Genomic DNA, 26,775 nt, shown 5'->3' on the forward strand with positions numbered 1-26,775 from the left:
GGTTATTGTAAAGGGATTTGTGGCAGTTGGAATTTAGACTTTGTGTGAAGTACTGATATTGCTGGTAAAGTCCGGGCTTTGTGATGTTCTATTGTGTATTTTAATTGGAAGCCAGCATCAGTGTAAAGCCCCCCTGAGCCAAATGTAGCTAAAGGCCTGGGATTGCCTTGCTTCTCTGTGCAGATAGTGGCCCAGAAGCAGTCACACCAGAGGATGGTGTTCCAAGGAGACCGCATTAAGTGGATCACTCCTGCTGACCTTGAGGATCTTCTAGAGCTGAAGTCTCAGTATCCACAAGCTCCTCTAGTGGCTGGAAACACAACTGTGGGTGAGTTTCTGAATGTCCATGAATTTTACAAGCCAAAATCTAAGCCTGATTTTCTGTATGGAGCATGAAAACCACTGCTCTTTCATGTTATATGAGCTGAGCACTGATTCTACTGGTCAAGAACTCCCTTTCATTGTTTATCACTTTCCTTTATCTCTCATTTCCTTCCTGTCAAAGCTCTCATATATCCTTCAGCCTGTCTGCAAAGCTGCCAAATCCCTATGTCTTGAGCTGTGAGTCAACTGCACTTACCACTATGGTGCTAATTCAGCTAATCAAGTTCTAAATAAACAACTTGGAGCCATTCCTGAAAGGCACTAGAAAGCTACAGTATATACTGTATTACCTAATTAAAATACTGCTCCTACACCATCTCATTCATACCCAAAGTCAACAAATAAATGCCTAAAGGCCAGGAGCAGACATAAATATACCTAAAGCAATTCTGCACTGTAAAATGCATGTGTCACATATTGGCAAATGGTGTATTGTGGTGCAAGGAGGTTGTGCCCCCAACAGATCAACAGTTTTTACACAAAATTATTACTGATGAAAGCTTGTAATGTGCCAAATGATTAGAGCAGTTTAAATCTCCCATTGTGCACCAGAGGACACAGTTACTCTGTGTTTTGGAATTAAATTAGGAGTTTCAGGGAAAACACTTACAGAAAAGTACTGTATAGGGAGCTTCAAGTACTCACGAATTGTGTGGTGGCAGTGCCACATACTGCCCGCTCATAAAGTATTGAATAAGTAAATCCATCCACGCTGTGCATGTCTAGACAGTGGGAGCCGTGTGCTTATCCAGCTTATCATGTATAACAATGGTAAGGATATCAGTGTACAGTATTTAACAGTTCTAGGAAATCTGCAGTATTTTTATGTGGTCTCATGCTGCCATACGTTCTAAGTAGAATCATAATTATATAATTTTCTTTGCACATTCAGTACTGTACTTACAGACTGAGCTGCCTAATGTATAAAGTATTAGGGGTTTAAATCGCACCACAGACTTATAATGTTCCCCAAACAAAACAGCAAACTCATACCTTGTGTGTTCCCAAATCACATCTCCAGTCTGCTCACTATCTGTGCAGTGTTTATTTCTTCTCTTTACGTCTAATTTGACTTAACTGCTCTGATGTCGGTATATCCAGAGTATGTCCACTTGAGCCTCTTGCCTGTGGTAAAGTGAGGTCCGCGGCTGACTGGCACCTTTTTCAATAAATAATCGCCGCACTCGCGTCTTGGTAGGAGGTTGCGTGGTGGCTTGGCGGGAGCGGATGTCCCTACACTAAGTGCACAGGTGGGGGAATCGTCCGTGACACTAAATGGCGCTGGGAGCTGTTCATCGACACAGCTGTGACACAACCTCATTTAAAAATGGGACGCGCGAGTCCGCGGAGGAAGATTGAGAAAGAAAAGAAAAAGAGAGAACGGAGGTTACAAACAAACAAACAAGCCGGTGAACAGAAGGGAAGCAGGTGGACGGGAATTGAGCTCCAAGGAGGTGCGAGTGACCATCGCTCAGGAAGGAGCTGTGGGTGGCTCCTAGTGATGGTCCGCGCCACTGGCTCCTGTTGAGCGCTTTGGGAGCAGGAGCGACCATCATGATCATGCTCAGGGGTACTTTCACCGGGTGGAGCCATTGGCAGGTGTGAAGTACAGCTCACCAGCGCTGGGTGGAGCCTGGATTAGCTGTGGTTCGGGTAGAGCAGGGCTAGGGGTTGCCCGAGGACACTGGGATCGGCGGGTCGACGTCTCTCCAGGCTGCGAGGTCTGGAAAGGATAGGCCGGAGAGACATCAAGTTTAAAGGAAGGCACCAGGGCTTGTTGGATTTTAAAATGGGTTTCCTGCACTGTGTTGTTTTAAGCTTGTTTTTAATTGATTTTTCTATTTATTGACTTTAACCTCCGCAGTTCATGTTATGGATTATTTCACAGGTGGAGAGCAGCACTTTGGACACTGGTTTTTGTTTTTTTAAATAAAAGCACTGAACTCTTTTGCACCTTCCCCTTGCTTGATGTGGTGTCATTTGTACAGCTCTTCATTGCTATTGACGGTGTCTGGTTCAAGAGGCTCCCAAATGTGAAGAGGGAGCATGGAGCCGGACCTGCACCGTCACATTGCCTCCTTCCATCTCCCACCAAATGTGCATGTTCAGCTATTTGACTGCAATGAACTGACCTGGCATTAGGGAGTGCGTCCTGCTAAAGTTATTTCCTGCACTGCTGCCTGATGCAGACAGGATGTTTGTGCCTGTCTAAAGGTTCTGCCTTCATTGTATTTCGGAGATGCTGCTAACTGTGAAAGGGGCTCTGTGATGTTAACACTAAAAAAAAATTCTTTTCAACAGGGCCAGATATGAAATTTAAAGGAATCCTCCACCCTGTACTTCTCAACATAGGAAGGATTCAGGAGCTCCGTGAAATCAAGGAATGTGAAGATGGTATATGGTTGCTTTTGCTGCCTACTCTTTATAGGGTTAATTTAGGGAATGGCTTATTCGGATTACCACATTGCAGGGTGAGTATGAGGGACCAACAGCAGAACAGGGGGAGGTTAGTTATGTTTGCATACAGCCTCATCTTCGAGATCCACTCAGAAGGATAAGGGGTCCTAATTTCATGATGCATTTCAAGTGTTACCATGAACAACAATGCAAATAAGTAAGACAGTATTATCAGTGAAAATTCATGGGGACAATTTTTGAAACATTTCTAGCCTCTGTTTTCCCCCAAACTAAGCTTGACCTCTCAGTCACTGCTTATTATTTTCTGTCTTTGACTTGAAGGAATAACTCTGAGTGCTGCATGCACTCTAACTGCCATAAAGGAAAAGCTGGAGGAAGCTGTGAAGATGTTGCCTGAAGAGAAAAGCGAAGGGCTACAGGCCCTTCTTGAGACACTTGGCAAGGTTGCATCAAGGCAGATCAGGAATGTGGCAGTACGTATCCGCTAAGGACAAACACAGCACCAGGAACCACTGACCATGTGAACTGTAGAAAATTAGGCTCTAATGTTAGGTGACATAAGCTGCCATTCTGGGAGTGTGGGGTGTCCACCGGTTAGAATCTTAAAGGCACTGTATTAAAAATAGATTTATATTCTTTAGTTATTTGTGAGAAATTTCATTTTCAAGTATAGTCCATGCAGGTTCTCCATAGATTCAGGATTGCTTCCTGTAATAGTCTGAAATCCCATTAGTAATGCACAGAAATTTCCTGTGCAGGGTTCTCCATAATCTTAAATTATTTAAAACAGGGGTGTCCAACTCCAGTCCTGGAGGGCCGCAGTGGCTGCAGGTTTTCATTCTAACCCTTTTCTTAATGAATTACCTTTTTTTGCTGCTAATTAACTTCTTTTGAATTAATTTTAATTGACTTGGTTTTTAAGAAATGTTTTCCCTGAATTTCTTCATTTCTTTCCTTAAATGGCACCCAAACAGAAATGAAACGTGAAGTGAGGGAGCCAACAGAAGATCAACTAAGTCAGGGCCTCAAACTCCAAGCAATTTCACTCCAACCAGTTACTTAATCAGGCGCCGAGCCTTGTCGTTAATTAAACTCGTTCTTCAATTCCATGGCTCGTTGCTGCTCTCATTGTGCAATAGCAGACAGTTCCGAAATTGTGGATTTTCTCTTTTCTAAGAGCAGATCAACATTCCTGAGATCTTCACCTTTCTTTATTTTCAGATATTGTATGCTGGTCACAGTTTGCTGGTCCTGTTTTGGCTCATTTTGTATCTCATGATTGTTTGGCTGCTAATTAAGGAGAAAAAAAAAACAGCTGAGGGGTCTGAGTCTTCAAGAGCAAGTCAATTAAAATGAATTCAAAAGAAGTTAAAAAAAAAAGGTTAGAATAAAAACCTGCAGCCACTGCGGCCCTCCAGGACTGGAGTTGGGCACCCCTGATTTAAAACATTAATTTTGCTGACTAACAGACACCTTAAGCAGATCAGGCACATTTAATTTAGTTTGGAGTTCTTTTTCTATGCAAATGAAAAATCTCTGTCTCGTAAGCCCTTGACCATTTTAATATTGTTAATATTTTTCTTTTAAAATGACTCATCTTGTTCTTTATATTTACATTTTCATCAGTCTCTAGGTGGAAACATTCTGAGTTCAAATCCCAAATTTGACCTGTGCAGTGTTCTGGCAGCACTGGGCTGTTCTCTCACCATCCTCTCTAAGGGTAAGTTCTGAACCCTCTGCTTTTTTTTTTTTTTTTTTTAGTTTTTTAGCTGTTGTATACTGTTACATCTTACAATTGTCTGTATGGATAGGACAAACATCAAAGACAAGCTGCTAATGCCAGTTTCAAAGATCAGTAAGGAAGATCTGTTCAGAATTGCACATCGGTTCAATAGCTGCCATGAACTGTGTTTAAATAGATTAGCTCCTTTTAGTAACTAAAGTTGTTCAGGAGCACATTGATGTTTACAACAGTCAATCAACATTATATACATACTAACTGAGTGTAATTAGAACACCTAATTGGTTTATGAATTCCCTTAATTCATAATATGCCGTATACCAGGATTCCAAGTGATGTCAGTACCTAGCAATTCCCTAATTTGACCAATATAGCATCTCAAAGTGTCATTCTGTTTAATAGACATATTAACAAGGAGTCAAACCCAACTGAAATTTTAAATTGCAAGTTATACTCCTGTTAAAATAATGGCAGAACCAATGTAATCTGTATCGGCTACACATTAAAAGACAGCAGTGCTGCTACCTCATTTTAACTTTACATTGTTTTCATAAAAATATCAGTTGTATGGAGTCTCATTTGCTGATGTTCATACAGATAACACATAAGTACAAACCTACAATAAAATGACAGGAAGGAGAGTTATCAGAGGGACAGCATGGTGTAGTGGGTCTGAGATCTTATTGACTTTGTGTTTCAGTCTGGAAATGTGCAGTCACTCCACAACAAAAATGCGTTGTTCAGTAAGTCTACTGAGAACATGACACTTCTAGACATACTAAAATGTAATGGGATATTACCAACGTCACAATATTCAAAACATAATCTTCTTTGCCCCCAGTCTTCCCTCCTCTCAACTGTGAGCTTGAAAACCAAAGAGAAAAATAAAATTATCCCTTCTGGGGAACTGGTTACCCATTCAAGATGGGTTCTTGCCCTGTTCCCATATGCTGCATCTTCCTGCTGTGTCCCTAAATTGCATATGTGAGTTAGAAAATGGATGAGTGAATGGGTAAATAATAATAAACTTAGGAATGACAGTTCTATGTGAATTAATTGTCATGTTAATAAAGGCTTGTGTTTTTCTATCTTAATGTGAAAAACAGTTATACAGTAATCCCTCGCTATATCGCGCTTCGACTTTCGCGGCTTCACTCTATCGCGGATTTTAAATGTAAGCACATCTAAATATATATCACGGATTTTTCGCTGTTTCGCCGCTTTCTGCGGACAATGGGTCTTTTAATTTAGGTTACATGCTTCCTCAGTTTGACTGCCCAGTTGATTTCATACAAGGAATGCTATTGGCGGATGGTTTAGAAGCTACCCAATCAGAGCATGTATTACATATTAACTAAAACGCCTCAATGCTAAAAGATATGCTTCCCGCGTTGCGCTTGTTTTGTTTGCTTCTCTCTGCCTGACGGAGGGGGTGTGAGAAGAGGGGGTTGTTTACACAGTGGCTGTTTGCCTAGAAGATAGGACGCTCCTCCACAAAATGCCGCTTTATCGTGGTGCTTCCGTATACTTAAAAGTACGCATTGATTTTTTTGATTGTTTGCTTTTCTTAGCGAGCGCTCTCTCTGACATTATCTGCTCTTCACGGTGCTCCTTTGAAGATAAGATATGTTTGCTTTCTTTTAAATTGTGAGAAAGAACTGCCATCTTTGTCTTGTAATGAAGCACAGTTTAAACGTTTGACTAAAGGGTGTTATTTCATGTCTAGAGGGCTCTAATAATGTTAACAGTGTGGGAGAGTTTATAAGGGTTTAAAATATATAAAAATAACCATACAAACATATGGTTTCTACTTCGCGGAAATTCATTTATCGCGGCAGAGTCTGGAACGGATTAACCGCGATAAACGAGGGTTGACTGTACATTTTTTTCTTCACTTTAAGGACAAGAAAAATATGGAAGGTGTTTAAGTTACTTGTTGAGGAAGTGAAACAGACTAGAGGGGAATGATATGAGTAGGGGAGTCCCATCCAGACACTGTGACTCCCCTAAGAATTCCACACAATCCTAAAAAAAGGAATTTGTCTCCTCATGCTTAAGCATTCTCTCTCACCCTCAACAAACATGGCTGTCATTTCTATAAACTACTCCTTGCTTTCCAAGACATCTCGAAACCTGTATGTGTAGAGTATAGTTCTAAATAAATGCATTTTAAAGTTTAAACCTTCACAAAATTGATTTAAATACAAATTTAATATGCTTTATACAACTGGTGCTCATGACTAGAATGTGACTTGTTTGTCATTTTATGCCACGTTTCATCCTTGTGATCTTTTAATCAGCTCCATTTTAAATCACTGTTTTGAAGTACTGACAGGAATTCACTTCTTCTGACTCATCTATTTCATTTTTCCATTCCTTCCCTCAATGCTGTAGTTTCATAACATGTATTGAGATTTGATCTACTTGTCTTCATCACATACCCCCTCTGGAGCATCTCTTTAATTCAATTTCCTGTATCTCCCGTGTACCTTTTATATAACAAAAAGCATCGACTGCAGAGGCTCCTTCTTCACCTTCTTGCTGATCTGATGTAATATTAGTATAAACAATGAAGGGCTAAATGATAAACTCTGATGTAATCCCACAATTCTATTCTTTTTACATCTTCTCATATTCTTGCTTCACAAATAGCTGTCCTCTTTTTCACTTGCACAAGTAGCCTCTTCCAGTTTTTGATGTAGAATTATATCTATGAAATCCTGGTAGAACAGTTTATATCCCATATCCAGCATTCTCACTTTCTTATATTTCCATGCAGATAGTGAGAGTTTCTACACTAATCTGATAAATATATCCCAAATTTAGTTCCAGGGGCCTCTCTGGCTGCTGGTGTTTATTTCGGCCATTTTCACAATTGGTGCATCATTCTTACTTTTAACTGATGCCATTGTTTAGTGAAATATCTTTTTAATCCCTCATTCTAAGAAATATCTGTATTTGTGCACATGTCTCCAGAATATACCCTAGCACTGATTGGATCGACTTTACTCATTATTAACTCCTCCATAATAAAGCTTTAGTTTGTTTTACAGCTGTATGCCCTTGCTGTGCTAACCTTAGTTTTAAATGGTGGGCCTATTCTTTGCCCAAAAAGGCAAACCCTACAAGACAAGCTGATGGTTTTGTGTAGGCAAAGTATTCAGCTAGCATTTAATCTGAAAAATGCTTAACCTACAAGGCAGCAGATAGTTTGCTTTGAGTTTTTCTTCTGCTAACCTTTGCCTAATGTAAGTATTTGCCCTCAGGGCAGTGGGTAGCTCAGCTATAACAACAAGCACTCCATCTTAGACTTAATTGGACCATCTCTTATAGTCAACACTGTTCAGATCAACCAAACTGTGCTCTTGAATACCATACCTGATTCATCTCTCTTTGTCTCTATTTTGCCCTGAGGCTGATTGAATCCACAAATGGTGATCAAACAAAACAACAACAACATTTATTTATATAGCACATTTTCATACAAACAGTAGCTCAAAGTGCTTTACATAATAAAGAATAGAAAAATAAAAGACACAATAAGAAAACAAAATAAGTCAACATTAATTAACATCAAATAAGAGTAAGGTTCAATGGCCAGGGGGGACAGAAAAAACAAAAAAACTCCTCTTTGGATTTAGGGTTATCACGGAAGGACTTGATGATGATGGTCACGTAGACTTCTGGCTTTTAATCCATCCATCATTGTTGGAGCATCATGATGCTTTGAGTAGGTGGAGGTGGCGCAGGCCATCACCACAAAGAAACCGGAAAAAGAAACAGAAGAGAGAGTAGGGGTCAGTACGGAAACACAAAACAACTGTACAGGAATGTGCATATCAGGTTAGTTTTCACCCATGAAAACTGTTATTCAGTAAAATGAAAGCACAAGGTTTTGATCACTTCTCATGAGATGCTCTACAAGTAATTCTCAATTTGCCCTATTTCTTGTAGCTCACAGCCAGCACAGGTAGTCCTTATTTGCCCTCTGGACCCAGATGATCTTGGCTGATATTTTTTGCTCATCTCCTCTTTCATGCCTGTATGTAACCTATGCGGCAAAAATATAAACTGGACTGTGGGATACCTGCTCTATGTATTGAAATGCAGTAAGGGGCATATTTTACAATTATTTTCTTTTCTTTTGACAATTAGATGGCTCACGGAAGCTCGACTTAACTGAAGGATTCTTTACTGCGGTTGGAAAGACTGCTCTGAAACCAGAGGAGGTTATGCTTTCAGTGTACATTCCCTACACCAAAAAGGTAGGATGGCCAACGTAACAATAGGCTGCATGGCAATAACTCTTGGGGAAATAGGAAATTAAGGTTAAAGCTGTTTCACTTCCAGTCAAGACTATAAAATGACATCAAAAATTCAGAATCAGTGTCTCCATGATGGGACAGTTAACTTTGTGAGCTGGAATGTTAAAGGCCTGAATCATGAATTAAAGAGAAATAAAGTACTGTCTCACTTAACAGGTTTAAATGCTAAATTAGTATTTTTACAGGAGACCCACTTACTAAGCAAGGATCAGTTCCGGCTGCAAAAGGACTGGACTGGCCAAATGTTCCATTCTAGCTTTACAAAGAAAACTAGAGGTATGGGAATCCTCATACATAGAACAGTCTCGTTTCTAGCATCAGATGTAGTATCTGATCCTGAAGGGAGATATGTGATGGTCATGGGCAACTGTATATTTAACTGTAAAATGATTTTAATAAATGTTTATGCACCTAATATCGATGATAAGGAATTTATACAAAATGTATTTGCATCCATTCCCAATGTGAACACTCATAAAATTATAATGGCTGGGGACTTTAATTGTGTTTTAAATCCACTCTTAGATAGGACTCCTGTCACAGGGGGGATGACATCTAACACTGCAAAGACAATTACAGAGTTTTTAACTGACCACAACCTATCGGATGCCTGCAGATTTCTAAACCCAAACTCAAGAACATATTTTTTCTACTCACCAGTAAATCATTGCTACTCAAGAATAAATTATTTCTTTATAGATAATAATTTCTAGCCTACGATTAAATCTTGCAAGTACGTTGTACGATGCTATTGTTATTTCTGACCATGCACCTCTGATCTTGGAGCTAAAGTCATTATGCCCTACACACTCACCTCACAGATGGCGTCTTAACCCACTTCTATTAGCAGACGAGAACTGTACAGAATTTATTTCCAAATAAATCAGTTTCTTCCTAGAGACAAATACAGTACATCCTCAGAGGTTTCTGCAGGAATACTCTGGGAAACTCTAAAGGCCTTCTTAAGAGGACAGATTATTTAATATCTCTCCCACAGGAATAAATTATAAACCAAGAAAGTATCAGTGTTCAGCTCGAGCATCGCTATGCTCGGAGCAGGTCGCTACTCGAACGAGCACCACATGTGATTGGCTGGCCGGAACACGTCATCGGGTGCTAAACAGCATGCACTTGCATATAATGTTTTAGAGCGTCAGCTCACCTGCAGGCACTCGGCACTCCCATATCATGTTTTAGTGCAGTGAAAGGCAACCTTTTTCGAGTTGCGCTGTACTAAGTCCAAAAATTTTCTTTCACGGCGCACCTGAGGGACTGCCCATAAATAAAGTCGTGACGACACAATCTATGGACAATCGCCAATAAAAAGTTAATTTTCTAATCTAATTTTATTAGATTAGATACCCTACCTTTTATCATTCCAGAACAGTTTAAATACCTAGGGGTAAACATCACAAGTGAACATAAAGCTCTATATCAATAAAATTTCGCCGTCTGCATGGAAAAAATTAAACAAGACTTGCATAGATGGTCAACCCTTCATCTCACACTAGCTGGAAGAATTAACACTGTTAAGGTGAATATTCTTCCTAAGCTCCTTTTTTATTTTAAAACATTCCAATATACATTAATAAATCATTCTTTAGACAATTAGATTCAACAATAACCTCATTTATTTGGAATTCAAAACATCCACGCATCAAAAGAGCGACCCTACAAAGACAAAAGGCAGAAGGCGGCATGGCTCTACCTAACTTCCAGTTTTATTACTGGGCAGCAAATATACAGGCGATAAGAACCTGGACACAAATAGAAGAACATACACAGACTTGGTCCGCAATAGAAGTAAAATCCTGCAGTACTTCTTTGTATTCCTTGCTCTGTGCTCCAATAAACACACGTTATCGGCAATATACAAATAACCCAATTGTTCTCCACTCACTTAGAATCTGGAACCAATGTAGAAAGCATTTTAAGACGGAGAAGCTTCTATCTGTGGCACCTCTGCAAGAGAACCACCACTACAATCTAATGTATTTCTGAATACATTACAGATACCACAAATAGATACTTTTAGTGCGGAATTGGATAAACCTTTGGTGATATCAGAATTACTAGATGCTATAAAGTCATTTCAAGGCGGGGAAAGCAGCAGGCCATGATGGCTACTCTGCAGAATTTTATAAGAAATTTTCCGCTCAGCTAGCTCCCCTCCTATTAGCAACATTTACAGAAGCTAGAGACAATCAAATTCTTCCTCAAACTTTTCGCCAAGCATTACCACCGTCTTTCCTAAACAAAATAAAGACTTATTACAATGTGCATTATACAGACCAATTTCACTTCTGAATAATGATGTTAAGATACTCTCAAAAATCATAGCTAGAAGGATGGAGAAAGTGCTGCCTTTGGTAATATCATAAGATCAAACTGGATTTATCAAGGGTCGCCACTTATCTTCCAATCTTCGACGTCTGTTTAATGTAATATACTCACCAAGAAAGTCAAACACCCCAGAAATATTATTATCATTGGATGCAGAAAAAGCATTTGGCATGATTGAATGGAAATACCTTTTCACTACATTAGAGAAATTTGCGTTTGGCCCGAACATTTGTCCATGGATCAAATTACTGTATACCAATTCAGAAGCTTCTGTTTGTATTAACAACATTTGTTCAGACTACTTTAAACTAGAACGTGGTACCAGACAAGGATGCCCCTTGTCACCACTGCTATTTGCAATCGCCATTAAACCACTGGTAGTTCACTGTCAAATTTCTTATCAAATAAAGGGGATTTTCAGAGAAGGGCTGGAACAGAAAATTTCTCTATATGCAGATGATATGGTACTGTATATATCAGACCCACAAAATTCTGTGCCTGCAGTCTTAACAGCACTTACAGAATCTGAATAAAAGTGTACTCTTTCCAGTGAATTCTCAAGCATATAATATTAGATTAGACACCCTACCTTTTATCATTGCAGAACAGTTTAAATACCTTCGAGGTAAACACAAAGCTCTTTATCAATAAAATTTCGCCGTCTGTATGGAAAAAATTAAGCAAGACTTGCATAGATGGTCAACCCTTCATCTCACTCTAGCTGGAAGAATTAATGTTGTTAAGATGAATATTCTTCCTAAGCTTCTTTTTTATTTCAAAACATTCCAATATACATCAATAAATCATTTTTTAAGCAATTAGATTCAACAATAACCTAATTTATTTGGAACTGAAAACATCCACATATCCAAAGAGTGACCCTACAAAGACCTAAGGCAGAAGGTGGCATGGCTCTACCCAACTTTCAGTTTTATTACTGGGCAGCAAACATACAAGCTATAAAAACCTGCACACAAATAGATAAGTAAAAGTAAATAGAAGTAAAATCCTGCAGTACTTCTTTATATTCCCTGCTTTGTTCCCCAATAAATGCAAGTTATCGGTAATATACTAATAACCCAATTGTGCTTCACTCACTCAGAATATGGAACCAATGTAGGAAGCACTTTAAGATGGAGAGATGGAGAAGCTTTTATCTGTTGCACCTCTGCAAGAGAACCACCTCTTTCAACCGTCATAAACATATGCATTTGTTAATATCTGGAAAAGATTTGGGATTAAATTGCTAAGAGATCTTTATATAGACAACATCTTTGCATCATATGAACAATTACATTCCAAATGTAACTTTCCAGCTACACATTTCTTTCACTATCTTCAAATTAGGAACTTTGTTAAACAGAACCTGCCCGATTTTCCTCATCTTACACCCTCATCCATGCTGGAAAAAATATTGCTCAATTTCAAGGACACCATCTCTGCAATATATAAAATTATTTTACAGTCCCTCCCTTTCAAAGATCCAAGAGGAAAATGGGAAAAATTTATCTTAATCAATATATCAGAAAAGGAGTGGAAAGTAGCAATGCAGAGACTTCACTCGAGCTCCATATGCGTAAAGCATACAATTATTCAACTCAAAATTATATATCGAGCACATCTGTCTCACCTAAAACACTCCAAAATGTTTCCAGGGCATGATCCAACCTGTGAACGCTGCAGTCAAGTACAAGCCTCATTGGGTTACATGTTTTGGGCCTGCACCAAATTAACATCATTTTGGATCAAATTTTTAAGTGCCTTTCAGACAGCCTTGGTGTCACAATCACTCCTAACCCATTAACACCTGTGTTTGGGGTTCTTCCAGATGGGCTTAAAGTGGAGAAGAACAAACAAACTGTGATTGCATTCACTACACTTTTGGCACACAGACTTATTTTGCTAAACTGGAAGAATCCTAACTCTCCTTTTTTAAGTCAGTGGGAAACCGATGTTTTATACTATTTGAAATTAGAAAAAATCAAATATTCAGTTAGAGGATCTGTACAGAATTTTTTCAAAACCTGGCAGGATCTAATCAGTAATATTTTAGAATAAGCTCTTAAAGCACAGAAGAAGCAATTATCTCCTCATTTATTTTTCATTCATCTCTATTCGTCTATTAAACTCACCAATTTAGGTATGTTTACGAGCCTTAAATTTTACCCCGTTGGCCATGCTCTCTCTCTCTCAGGGGTGGGGGTCGACTTGTTTTTCAATTTCAATCCTAATTTTTGTAAAAATTAATCGATTTGTATGGAATGATTACGATAAAATTAAAAATATTTAAAAAAAAAAAAAGGTAGGATGGTAATTGGGATGACAAGCTTGCCATAAACTGAGGGAGAGTACAGAACAGGCACATATGGATGTTGCATTACTCTGAGTTGGTTTGGTAAGAAGGGTGCAACACAAAAATAAATAGAATTGAATTTATAATCTGTGGCCTGCAGTGCAGCACAACAGTCCACTGGTTATTGTCTTACTGTTCTAGAGACCAGAGTTCACATTCTGATTATCAGACTTTCTCTCTGTTAGGAATAGTTTTCTCTGGGCACACTAGTTTCTTCTGCATGTGGACAGTTAAATGGAGACTTTGAACTGGTCCAATGTGATTGAATGCATCCTGTGTTGGAGTGACATTTAGTCATGACATGGTTTATGTTTTACATCTGAAACTCCAACTATCCCCTGTGAGCATGGAGTGGGGAAAGCATCATTAGAAAATGTATGGATGAATTGCAAGTATCTAGTTATTTTTTTCAATTTTATAAATTTGCTTATTTACAGTTTATTCTTTGTGCTTTACTACTACTACTGCCATTAAATTGTTATCTTTAAACTAACATGAGTAAGTTAGTATGACTGGGCCTGCAACAACCTGGCAGCTTATCCAGAGTAGCTTCCTGCTTTACCCTGCCTTCCTCAAAACCTGTTATAGAAAGAAAGGCTTCTGAAAAAATGGATGTTTGGCTTTCAGCTGAACCTCTTAACATATGATCCCAGATCCTTAAGCTTATCTAGAGTTCATCTGTCCTCCAGTCACTGTATTTAATTTGACGCTGCATTTCAAGTGTCACATTAATAATGCTTCTTATGATCAATTACTATTAACAATCAAAGTGACAATTTTATGGAGAAAAATCTTAATTCTTTTTATTCATTTCTATCAGGAATAAGTTGTTGCGAGTGGAGTTTAGGTAGTGATATCAACAGTGGACATTAGCGGAAATGAAGAAGGTAGGAAAAGATATTAATTAAGGGAAAACAATGAGGAAACTCCAGTAGTATATAGGGAGCTATGGAAGCTATGCATAGTGAGTGGACTTCTCCAGCATACTGGGAAGTACAACCAATTTGGGGCTCATCACTATGTTTCTATGGCAATGATGCAGAATTGCAGAAGCACCTATGACCACTAGAAGGAGTTGCTACATGACATCCAGCACACCAGAAGTAATTCCCAGGAGACATGTGGAGCCCTCATAAATCCCTTGTGGCTGTGGAGCCTAGAGCTGCGAGACAAACATTTTAGAAGGGCTTAACAGTGAAAGGAAATAGTGGCCAGTGTGTAGAGAACGGGCTATTGGTGTAAGATGAACAGGGACTATTAGTGCGATATTGTGGATAAATAAACCAGCCATTCCTCATGGTGGTTGGTGTCTTTGGTTTTTTTTTGTGGTCAATTTTTCATTGTCTTTAAAACTTTAAATCCAAGAGCAGACTAAGCAACACAGGTTTTGAGAAGAATTAAAGCAAGCAAAAATATGAACACCTCTCCCATTGGTCCACAACGGTCTTTTATTTGTGTATTGTAGATAGGCCAGTAGAACATAACTTTATTATGTTACCCTTTTGTCATACTTTGTGTTGTCCCTGTTATGTTTAATCTTCCCTTTAGTAAAGTCCTTCTTGATTTTTTATATATTACTGGCTTTCCTCTATCTTCTCCGAGGATGGAGACAGCTCAATAGCACGCACTACAGGATACAATATTACATTAGCACACGCTTAACTTCTGACTTACGGATCTACATCATTTGATCCAGAGAATCCAGAAAGCTAGTTGGAAGTGAGCTGGCCTTTGTTTTGCTGATTTAAACTATTTCCTTTTTGGTTTATACAAAAGTTCATAAAGTCAATTTCAAAAATGAACCACTGTAATATTTATACTTTGACATCAGTGCGTACACATACTATGGCTTGGTCCTTTGTAGTTACAATTGCTTTTTAACTTTAGCACTTTTGAAAACTCTTTATCAGATGAGGCTGAGGTAAAAGAGGAAAATGTTGCCGATACATGTGATGAGAGCAATCCCATGATGAATCAGCTCACAGATTGGTTAGTTTTATTTCTGTTTCATGCAATGGTGCAGAGGTGTCCCAGTGTTTACCTCCCTTATAGATCCAGAGTCCTGAAATTGAAACCAGACCAAGGTACTGTCTGTCTGGAAGTTTCATATTGCATCTCTGTGCTTTTTATGTAATACACCTTTTGCTCCCACATCCTGCAAAGAAAAATGTATTAGATTGTTCATTTTAAATTCACCTTAAGTGGCAAGCATTGGTATTTGGATAAGTGTACCTTCTGAGGTATCCCATGCAAGATTGGTTCCCTTCTTGCACCCAGTGCTGTTAGGATAGGCCTTTATGAACATGAATTTGAGTCTTTTCAAAAAGAAGTGTTTTTTTGCCAGAACAATATCCTGCAGAGATGTTGCTGTTGATCATCCTCTGCATCTTCTTATTTGTGCTGCACTTTGTGTGACAAAGTCTAAAGGGACTGAGAGCTCAAAGATATAATGATACTTTGTTTTGTCTCTACAGTGGGAGTTCATGTCGGCTTTTCGGCAGGCACAGTGCCGACAGTTTGCCTTTTCTATTATTAACTGTGGAATGAAGGTCATCTTCTTTGAAGGAACAAACGTGGTTAAAGATCTAAAGATATTCTATGGAGGTGCAGGACCCACTTTGGTCAGCACTAGAAATGCCTCCCAACAGCTAGTTGGCAGGTAAGAAGTTTTAATCACCTTGTAGATTGGGTACCTCTACTACAGAGTTCTGTACTTGTATAACTTTTGTTTTCGGGGCACTCACAAAATAAAGTGCAGTGTCTGTTAAACCTAGTCTAATAGCAGCAGAAGATGCTCCAGACTGGTAAAAATAACCAATGGCTGAGCAGTTCCATTTTTGAATCATGTACATTTTGTGGTTAGCACCCATGCCTCAAGGATCCAGTTATCTAAGTTAGTACCTTACAGTTAGTTTTCATCCATGTGGAGTTTACATGTTTCCTCTGGGCACACCAGCATTCGACCCACATCCACAGTCGCATGCTGGTTATTTCAGTTGGTGATTCCAAATTCATCTTTTGTGAGTACAAGTGTAGTGTGTGTTTGAGTGAGTTTTGCAATGTCCAGGTCTGTTTCCTGCCTTGAGTTAACTGCTGTTGTGTTCCTTGCCCCTAAATCGGATTTAACCGGTTTGAGTATGTGATGTTATGTGTTGTAGCAGTAGGGGGGCGCTAACGCTTCCTTGAACCCTCAGGTACCACTTCAAACACCAAGTAAAAGTCCAAATGTTATTTTTATTTTAACAATACAGTGCACAAAGCACCCTCTCCTCCACTATATTCATAAATCAACAATAATCACAATCAATAATCCAATCCTTCAGCTCCCAGACGCGTTGCCTTCCTACCACCCAGCTCAGCTCCCCGTCTGGGAGCTCCCACAGTCCTTTATACTCCCTGACCCGGAGGTGTTCCTGCCCAACAGTCCACAAGTCCTTATTCCTTCCGGGTCAGGGTAAATAGTCCTTATCTTTACCTCGGAAGCATCTTTACTTCGGTCGTTTCTTCCTGTCACGGGATTATGACGCACTTCCGGGTTATAGGGCATATATGAGTCCACTGGCCTCCCAACAGCGACTCCTAGTGGTCCCCAAGGTATCCAGCAGGGCCGTGCGTTAAAACTACATAGTCCATGAGGCCCTGCTGGAATTTGGGGCCCATCCATGCTGTCGGGAGCGCTCCTCCTGGCGGCCTGGGGGTGAGGGCCAGAATATGAAGCCGTCCATTCATTACAGTGTATAGATCTTACACTGCTGGAAGCCAAGAATTGTAGAAGTAAATTAAAAGATCTGCGAGGCTATTTTGCATGAAAACAGATGTTCTTGAAAACAGCACAGTTGCAGATCAGACTTTTTGATAGTTGGTTGGTCATCTGTATATGTTCAAGTTTATTTTCATGTGTACAAAATACATAATGTATATAGTCCAATGAAATTCTTACTTGCATGTCTCCTCAGAACAGCTGACAACGCATACAAATACACAAACAGAAAAAATATATAACAGGCAACATACATATTGTAAGCACTACTATGTTGAGAAGAGTAACATAGGAGCTTCAAAGTACCAGCCAACAGAGCCAAATCTTTTAGTGGGTCTTGTAATTTACTTTATTAGCTTGAACGTCTTAATGTGAAAATAATTCTTAAATGTTTGCTTTAGTTTAACTTTCCATTGGCTAAAAATGATAGCCTGTTAAGGTCTGCTGATGCAGGGAGGTTGATGTGGCCTGACAAAAGACTGGAGAGAGGACAAAAGGATAAAGAATGGCTAATTCTTTATCTATTTTTGATTTATATTTTCTATAAAACCTATATTTTAATGGACCTATTAATATACAACAATTATATACAGAGACAAGCCAAATAATAATTGGATATGACTATATAAAGTACAGAAATTCTGCAGTTGTGCCCCATTCAGAATTTTCCTTCCATTTTTTGTTGCAATTTTTCAGGTGTCTTGTTATTGATTGGGGGTTTTATTTGATGCTGAAAGTGGTTCTGTCATTTATTTATATTTTTCATTGTGCTTTACACTTTTTTTTTTTGCTGTGGGTGTAACCATTATATGGTCCATGCATTTGCAGTGATTACATCCTTACCCTGCTGGGATTGCTGGGAGTGCACTGCACTTCCATTCAAAAGATTGTGGATACTCTCTACAAAACTGTTTTATTTTGTTATCTGGGTCTTCTTGCTTTCTGTTTCACAACTACAAATGTGCTTGGTTTCCATGAATTGGTTGATTGTCTTCCTGGCTTTGACTTTTGGCCCAATAATTGACTATGTTTCACCTTCTGGCCCTTTATTAACATGTCTGCCACATTTTTCTTATGAGTAAAATAGTGAACATTGTGTTACTTTCTGTGACTCCTATAATGCTGCTTAGTTAACATTGTGGCATCCCTGTTAATCTGTCGGTTTTTCTCCATAGGTAGGACTTAGCAACTAGCTTTGGATGAGACATAACAGCTTGTCAGCTTGTTATTTTATTGTGGGGGTTTAGAGGCTTGAATATAATTTTATAAAATATGACTGTTGAGTGCTTATTATCAGAGTCTATCACGAGTTACTCCATAGCTTTTATTATTTGTAGAAAATGGAATGACAACCTGTTGACAGATGCCTGTAAGTTGGTCCTCAGTGAGATCCACCTTCCTGACACAGCTTATGGAGGAATGGTGGAGTACAAGAAGACTCTAATTCTCAGCTTCTTCTTCAAGTTCTACCTTCACATCCTGCAGAAACTGAAGGCAATGGTAACTCTTTACAAAATAAGTGTCTCTGTTTTTCCTTTAGGGTGCCAGATAGAACACAGACATATTATTAATAATATCATACAGTGAGGCTCTGTGCCGAACACCCATCCATCCATTATCCAACCCACTATATCCTACCTACAGGGTCACGGGGGTCTGCTGGAGTCAACCTCAGCCAACACAGTGCGCAAGGCAGGAAACAAACCCCGGGCAGGACGCCAGTCCTAGCATTACAAAGTCTGTTAGTTTTTCTAGAGAATCCAGGAATCCTTATAACAAAATATTGATCACCACCATCTTCAAAAGGTTGAATTTGATAGTGTAATGTGTTACATAACTTCCATGCTACATGTATAGCAACCGTAAACCACTTTGCTGTAAGTGTGTAAAGGAAGTTACAAAATATTAGCAACCATAAAAATCAAAACACAAAATGATGTCACAAGAGTAACGAATAAACAAATAATCAAGAAAAAATTAGCATACAATTATTCCAAAAATTAAAAAAAGCCTGACTAATGTGGTAGAAATCGATATCTTAATTAAAGAAAGGAATTTATCCTCAACCGGGACAAGTATGATAAAATCTTTTTGAGTCCACAATCATGCAGGAGAAAAGCTGTACATTTCCTCGTTTAATTACTCCTCAAAATGCTTTAGGGGGAGCATCCATCACAGCAGTCTGTTACAGCACGGTCAGAATGATCAAAACACAAAGTGTGGAGGTTCATTTTGAACTGAATTTAAATATAGTGTCAGTAAATACATACATTTACTCTCTTTGGTTTGTTAGTTTACACATGAGATAAATTAGGAAACAAAATTATATTTTTGTTATACTCCTATTCCTCCTATATCTTTAGGTTTAGCAATTATCCTTGAAACGTCTGTCTGTGACAACTGTCCAGTCTTGTTTCTACAGTACATCTGCTGATCTTAGTCATCTTTAGTTCATTTTTTATATTACATCTTTGTCTTTGTTGTTCGCTTGACCTTTATCTGGTTTCCTGATATGTCTGAACAGGTTTCCGGCATTTGTTAACCCTTTATGTTATTTCTTTAAGATGAATGCTAAAATTCTTTACTCACACTAAAGCTAATCAAAAGCATAAATTCATCACAGGTTTTTGTTTGGTCCCCACAGTTTATTGTTTCAACTGTATCTTTCTGTCTTTTTGGCTATAATACTATGGTCTGTTGGTCAAAACAACATGTGCATCTGTGCCTCCCTTGTAATTTACAAAATAACGCAATATAAAATAGATTAAAATGGTTCTCAGCAAAAGTAATGAAAAAGTATAGCATATGGTTTTTGAGTTTCAATATTTGTGGCATTACCTGCCAGAAGGTAGTGTTTCCATGACATCCTGTTATATGGTCCAACTCTAATTATGGCAGCACTGGAGAAGGTCTCTGAAGCTGTGATGTTACTTTATCCTACCACATGTCCTTGGAGCATCACAAAATAAATGCACTTTTGCATCTGATATCATGAGACCTCAGGTTTGCAGGTACAGCCCACATCCTTGGTGATTTGTAGCCCAACAAGTTGAAAGAAGCAGATTGCTTTCACTGTTACAACACAAACTTGTTACACAAGAAATCTGACACATGAGAGGAGACCATTCAGACCATGAAGCCCTTTTATTTAACCAATATCTAAGCTGTCCCAATATCTCATCCAGACTCTTCTTAAAGGTTGTCAAGGTTTCTGTTTCAACTACATGTCTCAGTAATTTGTTCCAGAGTCAAACAGCTCTTTGCGTAAAGAAGTGTTCCTGGTTTTAATCTTAAATTTTCACTACTGTCCTCAAGCATGTGATTCATCATTAAGCTGAAAGAATTTTGTTGGATCGTCTTTATCAATGCCTTTGAGGATTTTGAATATCTGGATTAGGTCCCCATGCAGTCTTTTGCTTGAGACTGAACAGGTTTCTTTTTGAGTCAGTCAGAGTAGGATATGTCCTTAAGTCCTGAGATGCACTTGATTGCTCTTTTCTGCACAGCTTCAAGTGCTGCTATGTCTTTTATATACCGTGATGACCGGAACTCCACACAATACTCCAGATACAGTCTTATTAGTACCTTAAACAGTTTGAGCATAGCATCAACTTGAATTATATTCAACAGTTTTTTATGATATAACCTAACATTATATTTGCCTTTTCTGGTACATTGCTTAGCTGATGAAAATGTTTTGTCAACATATACCCTTAAATCCTTTTCAGAGGTTCCTTCCTGTATGCCAGTGTCTCCCATCTTGTATTTATAAGTTTCTTTTGACCATGTGTAGCACTTTGCACTTTTCTACTTTTTCAAGTTTTGTAGTGCTCTCTAATTTCTAGATATTTTGTGGAAGAAAACTTGATCTCATTTTATCAGGGTTATCCACAGTATTAAAATGGCCGCAGGTCAATAATGGCCACTTCTTTTTACTTGAAACAGCAACAGTGCTGCGGTTTTAGAAAAAGTGATTGTAAACTGCTTGAACATACAATAGTATTCATTGTCATCCTTACAGGGCTTGAATGTTGCTGCTGTGCCTCCTGAGTATATGAGTGCACTGACACCTTTGCAGAGCAAGCTACCCCAGGGTCAACTTTCTTATCAGGTTGGTACTAGCACGGTCATGCAATCTAAAAATACCTAAAAACTGATTTAACCTTAATATTTTTACATGTTAAACATATGCTCTGATTTGATTATGCAACTTTGTGAATTGAACAGTGTCTGTAGTCAATTTCTCTTAGCATTCAAGGGTGAGTAATACTAATGAAAAAAAAATATCACCCGCTGGAGACACACTCATGTCTAAATCAACAGAAACGGACCAGGGGCCTCATGTATAAATGGTGCGTACACACAAAAATGTTGCATACTCCCATTTCCACGCTTAAATTGAGATGTATAAAACCTAAACTTGGCATAAAGTTACACACATTTTCATGCCAGCTAAATGCTTGGCCTACGCTAGTTCTCCGCTTGGTTTTGCAAACTGGCGGCACCTAGTGTCAAAGCAGTGCTTTTGTTCCTGTGTAGTTTCCTTTTGTTTTTTAGATCCACATCCCTGACGGGGCTTTATCAAATACACTGAAATTAAGCGCATATTGTTTTAGTTTAAGGCATCTGATTGTAATTAACCTGTAACAATATAATGGTCCACGGAATGGCCAAACTATTTCAAATACCATAGCTGCTTTAGCGTTGTTCCTCTCTATGCACCACTCAGAGTATTTATCCCACTGTATATGAGTGGGGACTCACAGCTCTACAGCAGCTGATTGGAAAGAGAATTATCAGTATACAGCATCAAGCACACGCTGCCTCAGCCATGCGCACTGTCTATTGAACTCCTCCCATACGGCAAACGCTTCAGAGCCTTTCCTGTAGGGACATCGCGGTTCAGAAATAGTTCCCAAGGACTATAAACGCACCAAATCAGTCCATCGAGTACTCCTTGTAGAACTGTTTGTACTTATTAGTACAATCACCTCAGTGTAAACTTGCACTACAGTTATAATATTGCACAACCTGAGCCACATACATATGATGACAATATCATTCTTAAGATGAAATGCAGCAAAATATGTTTATTACATTATACAGATAAAATGTTAACTCCATTTAAATAATCTGTATTGTTGTTAATTAAACATATGAAGACATGGTGTTGCAGTGCTAGCTTGTTCAGTGATTGTTCCTGCCACGCGCTGTATGCATTCTTGCTGGGGTTGGCGCGACACTGGAAGGTTAGGATAGATGAATGGAATAATTAAACATGTACTACAAAGATATTTCAATGTTCGTTAAAGAAGCACATAGTGATTCACAGACTTAGAGCACATAGAAGAACACATACAAAAATAAACATTTAACGAGCTACTTTAGTTAAGATGGTATTTGAGAAACTAGTAAATTAATTGATTTAAAGATGAAGTTTATGATGTTCTACTTTAATGACAACATAAACTACATGATTAAAATGGAAATTTCGAGATTAAAGTTGACATTTCAAGCTTTTTTTCTCACTTTGTCCCTATTTTTTTTTCTTTTCTCTGTACCCTAATAAGCTTTCATATGAATACTCAGATGATGGGCTACAGCTCACATTTTCAGGGCGAATTTGATATCTGACAACTTCTTTTTTTATTTCGGGCACTGTGCGACTTTGTGAACGTGAGCTTTCGAGTTTCTCCAACACTCTGTCACTCAATCAATTTCCTTTTGTTGTTTATACCACTGTTTAAACCAGTACATTTTTCCCTGCCTCCACTTGGTATTCGCTGAAATTCTTCTATTTCCCCCCATGCTTTTGCCATTGCCTTTACACAGAATGCTGAGCTTAAGGGCTATTTATATTGATTTGCATATTCAAAGAGGCGTAATTCTGGGAGGAATTGGGGTGGGGCAGCAGGTGCGTGTACGTGCGTTACTTTTCACACTGACCGGGATTTATGGAGCGGAAGAATGTGGAAGTTGGTGTTCACACAGAATTATGCATCTGGATTTTTTCGTGCGTACGCACATTTCCACTTTTGTCCAAACGCCATGTTTTAGTGTGAATTCATGAGATCCCTGGAGTATTAACTATCCTGCACTTAAGTTTTAATTGTGTTTTGTCCACTCTTGGCCACTGGTTAACACCTCCCTGGGCTTTTTTGTCAATACCTTTAACTTTATTACTTTGAACAATGAGATCTTCCAGGTCTTTACCAACTTTTTCTTTGCTTTTTTTATCATTGACTTTCAATGATTTGTCATGTTAAAGTAATATTTTAACTTCTGCTTAATAATACATGATTGTAGCATGCAATGATCTGGTATCCACTGATGTGTCCATTTTAAATTCCCACGGGTGTACAATAATCATCTCCAGCACCACAATTTCAAACCACCCATTTTATTTTCTACTTTTTGACAATTTTGAGTTAATATTAGGTTAATATTAAATGGTGAATAAAGAAATGTTTTCAGTTTATCCTGTGGTCTTAAAGCTCTTTTATACCAATCTGATAGAAGTAATTGGTTGTAGAGTTAATGCAGTTTCAATAGTATAAATCAGGCTGACTAACTTGCATCTTTGTAAACTATAATACAATTCCATGACTTACTTAGTGTTAACGTGGAGCTTACGCTCATTAAGGAACAGCTTAAGAGGTAGTAAACTATTGTTTCAGTTCCTTTCTGTGATCTGTACTCCTAACAATTCAAAGTATTTGATTTTATTCAGCATCAGATTATAAAACCAATTTGAAGGAAAAATACTTTTACATTTCTAGTCTTTAGTGTTAGACCCAGGTGACATTTTGGCAGTAGTCTGCACTGCTGCTTAAGAGCTCCACAGTCCTGAATTTAAATTCCTGCCAGTTCACACTGTGTGGAGTTTTCATGCTTGAACTATATTTGTGTGTTTTTTTCCCCTTGGGTGCACCTTCCCTACCCAACCCAGAGACCAGATGTGTTAGGTTATCGAACATGAGTGTGCCATATGATGGACTGGCTCATGCTTTGTACCTGAACCAACCAGGATGAGTGTTAACCCCTATTACTATAAAATGAATAAGGAGATTAGAATGCAGATGGAGAGAGAACATTAAGATTTATTTTTATTGTAACTAATATATACAGTATGTGAATATATATATACTAATATGAATGTTTGTTTGTGTAGGCTGTTTCAGTTTCACAGCCTTTGGAAGATCCAGTTGGAAGACCTAATGTGCACCAGTCAGGCTTCAAACACTCCACAGGAGAAGCTATCTACTATGATGATATTCCCAGCATTGATGGGGAGCTGTTTTTGGTGTTTGTTACCAGTACAAGACCACATGCCAAGATAATGTAAGGACAGGTTTCCATATCACATTCTCGATAATTTAATAAAATATATAGATAAGGAGCTGTGGTGGGCTGGTTCCCTGCCTGGGGTTTGTTTCCTGCCTTGCGCCCTGTGTTGGCTGGGATTGGCTCCAGCAGACCCCCATGACCCTGTAGTTTGGATATAGCGGGTTGGATAATGGATGAATATAGATAAGGAGTGTCTACATGTAGACAAATAATGATAAAGCAAAATAACAGAAACAACAATAGAGGGTCACAGTTACTACAGGTTAGACATACTGGAAATTGAAGTAAAATGGCAAGGATTATTAGTGGCTAGCCATTACTAATTGTGGAAACAGGATTCTCTGTCTCAGGCTAGTTTTCCAAGTTTCACCATTTACTCTTGTGAGTTATGAAACATAAATCTTATCAGTGTTACATTATTGGAAAATTCAGTACTAAAATGATCAATCCTTTCATTCAATTATGGAAACTTTTTGACCTGCCCTTTCTTTCTATGACTATTCTTAATATTTCCTGTGGAAATATGGAAAAGATTCTAGATATTAATGTCAACGAAGTTGATCATATTTGTTCTGTCAAATTACATTTGATGAATCTATTCCTAAAAACTTTGTCACTTGGTGCACGCAGCAGCTTGATATTTATAGTGCTCAAGTTAATTTTCTTAATGTCATTAAAAAATATTTGATTTTATAAGGTAGTTTGCTGTGCAGTTTAATAGTTAATATATTTTTCCATTTTTATTGACTAAATAATGAATGTATTGAAATTGCAGTTGGCAATACACTAAGATGAGGAAAAGATCCAAGAAACAAATCAAATCCAGTGAACTTTTACAATTTTTTTTTTCTTTTTTCATTGACCAGTTCAATAGATACTGCTGAAGCTCTCAGCATGCCTGGCGTGGTGACTTTCCTGTCAGCCAAGGATGTCCCTGGAAACAACAAGAGACGATGGTTTCATGATGTGGTTCAGCTCTTCATAGAGGAGGAGGTATTGCAGCCATAAAACAGCAGCTAAAGGTTGAAGTGGCTAACAATTTGTCACAAAATATTGTCCTGTACTGCTTTCAGGTTATGTGTGTAGGGCAGATGATTGGTGCCATTGTTGCAGAAACAAGGGAACAAGCAAGACGAGCAGCACAAAAAGTGTATGTTTCCTATCAGGACCTGGAACCCGTCTTTTTCACAATTGAGGTGAGTACAATGAAGCTATGGCATGCTGTTCAGAGGTCATGACTTTTCTATATATCACAGTTAAAATTGTTCACTTTATTTAAAAAAAATAAAAAGGAAATAACAGCTTCTTACAGCAGGTAAATTTAAACATTATAAATCATTAAATTTAAATATAATAAATCCTTAATCACTGGTAGTAGTAAATTGATTTTTAATGTTAAGTATAATATTAATTATATTGAATGACTTTCAGTATATTTTTATTAACTGTTAGCTTTTGTCTTTACTCTTAGAAGGCATTTTAATTTAAGCCTGTTGATCTATGATCCAGTCCTGCTGCTACTTCTCTGCAACATTAAGTATTCATATAAGAACAAGTATAATCTAGTGTAGCAGAATTCTGACTCTGATGGTCCATTTATCAGTAACTTGGGAAGGCATGAGAAAAGGAGCTAACCACATACATCTGTAATTAACAGTGTATTTAAGAAGTGTAATCAGCAGCAGTAATTCAGTCATCTTTTATGTGGTACTGGCTGACTTGGCACATGTGGCAAAGGTATTCTTCTCATCCTAAACTGGCTTTGTGAATCTGAATTTGATATAATCAAAATGTATTGATCAATATTTTGGCTTTTTTGATACTAAAGACACAATATGCCTAAAAATATGCTTTTCTGTTTTATTAGGTTACAGTATAGGGCTCAGAAAAGGTTCCTCTTGGTTATTTTTGACTTAGAATTTTTATATCTATTTCAACTTCTTTTATAACGTTTTTTTTGGTAGTTCTGTTAATTATGTCGTGAGTTTTTTGTGTTTTCAATGGGGGTGTTGTGAGATACCTAATGGGTGCGAGCCCCAGGTGCTGTAATCGGCCACATGACAGCACCTCACATTTAAGGGTCCTGCTCCACTGCCTAGATGTG

The 26,775-nt window shown here is 38.2% G+C and overlaps 1 protein-coding gene across 1 annotated transcript in view; it reads left to right on the plus strand.

Moving 5' to 3' along the window:
* LOC120531432 (aldehyde oxidase-like) overlaps nucleotides 1-26,775 on the plus strand; it is a 68,742-nt gene that overhangs the window by 14,834 nt on the left and 27,133 nt on the right. The window contains exons 9-19 of the mRNA XM_039756850.1: nucleotides 184-328; nucleotides 2,686-2,778; nucleotides 3,124-3,275; nucleotides 4,429-4,522; nucleotides 8,699-8,808; nucleotides 16,039-16,223; nucleotides 18,662-18,824; nucleotides 21,346-21,435; nucleotides 24,496-24,665; nucleotides 25,538-25,664; nucleotides 25,745-25,867. Coding sequence (XP_039612784.1) covers nucleotides 184-328; nucleotides 2,686-2,778; nucleotides 3,124-3,275; nucleotides 4,429-4,522; nucleotides 8,699-8,808; nucleotides 16,039-16,223; nucleotides 18,662-18,824; nucleotides 21,346-21,435; nucleotides 24,496-24,665; nucleotides 25,538-25,664; nucleotides 25,745-25,867 — 1,452 coding nt within the window. The remainder of the gene's footprint in view (nucleotides 1-183; nucleotides 329-2,685; nucleotides 2,779-3,123; nucleotides 3,276-4,428; nucleotides 4,523-8,698; nucleotides 8,809-16,038; nucleotides 16,224-18,661; nucleotides 18,825-21,345; nucleotides 21,436-24,495; nucleotides 24,666-25,537; nucleotides 25,665-25,744; nucleotides 25,868-26,775) is intronic.

The sequence above is a fragment of the Polypterus senegalus genome, chromosome 6 (assembly GCF_016835505.1).
Source record: "Polypterus senegalus isolate Bchr_013 chromosome 6, ASM1683550v1, whole genome shotgun sequence".
In the NCBI taxonomy this organism is placed as follows: Eukaryota; Metazoa; Chordata; class Cladistia; order Polypteriformes; family Polypteridae; genus Polypterus; species Polypterus senegalus.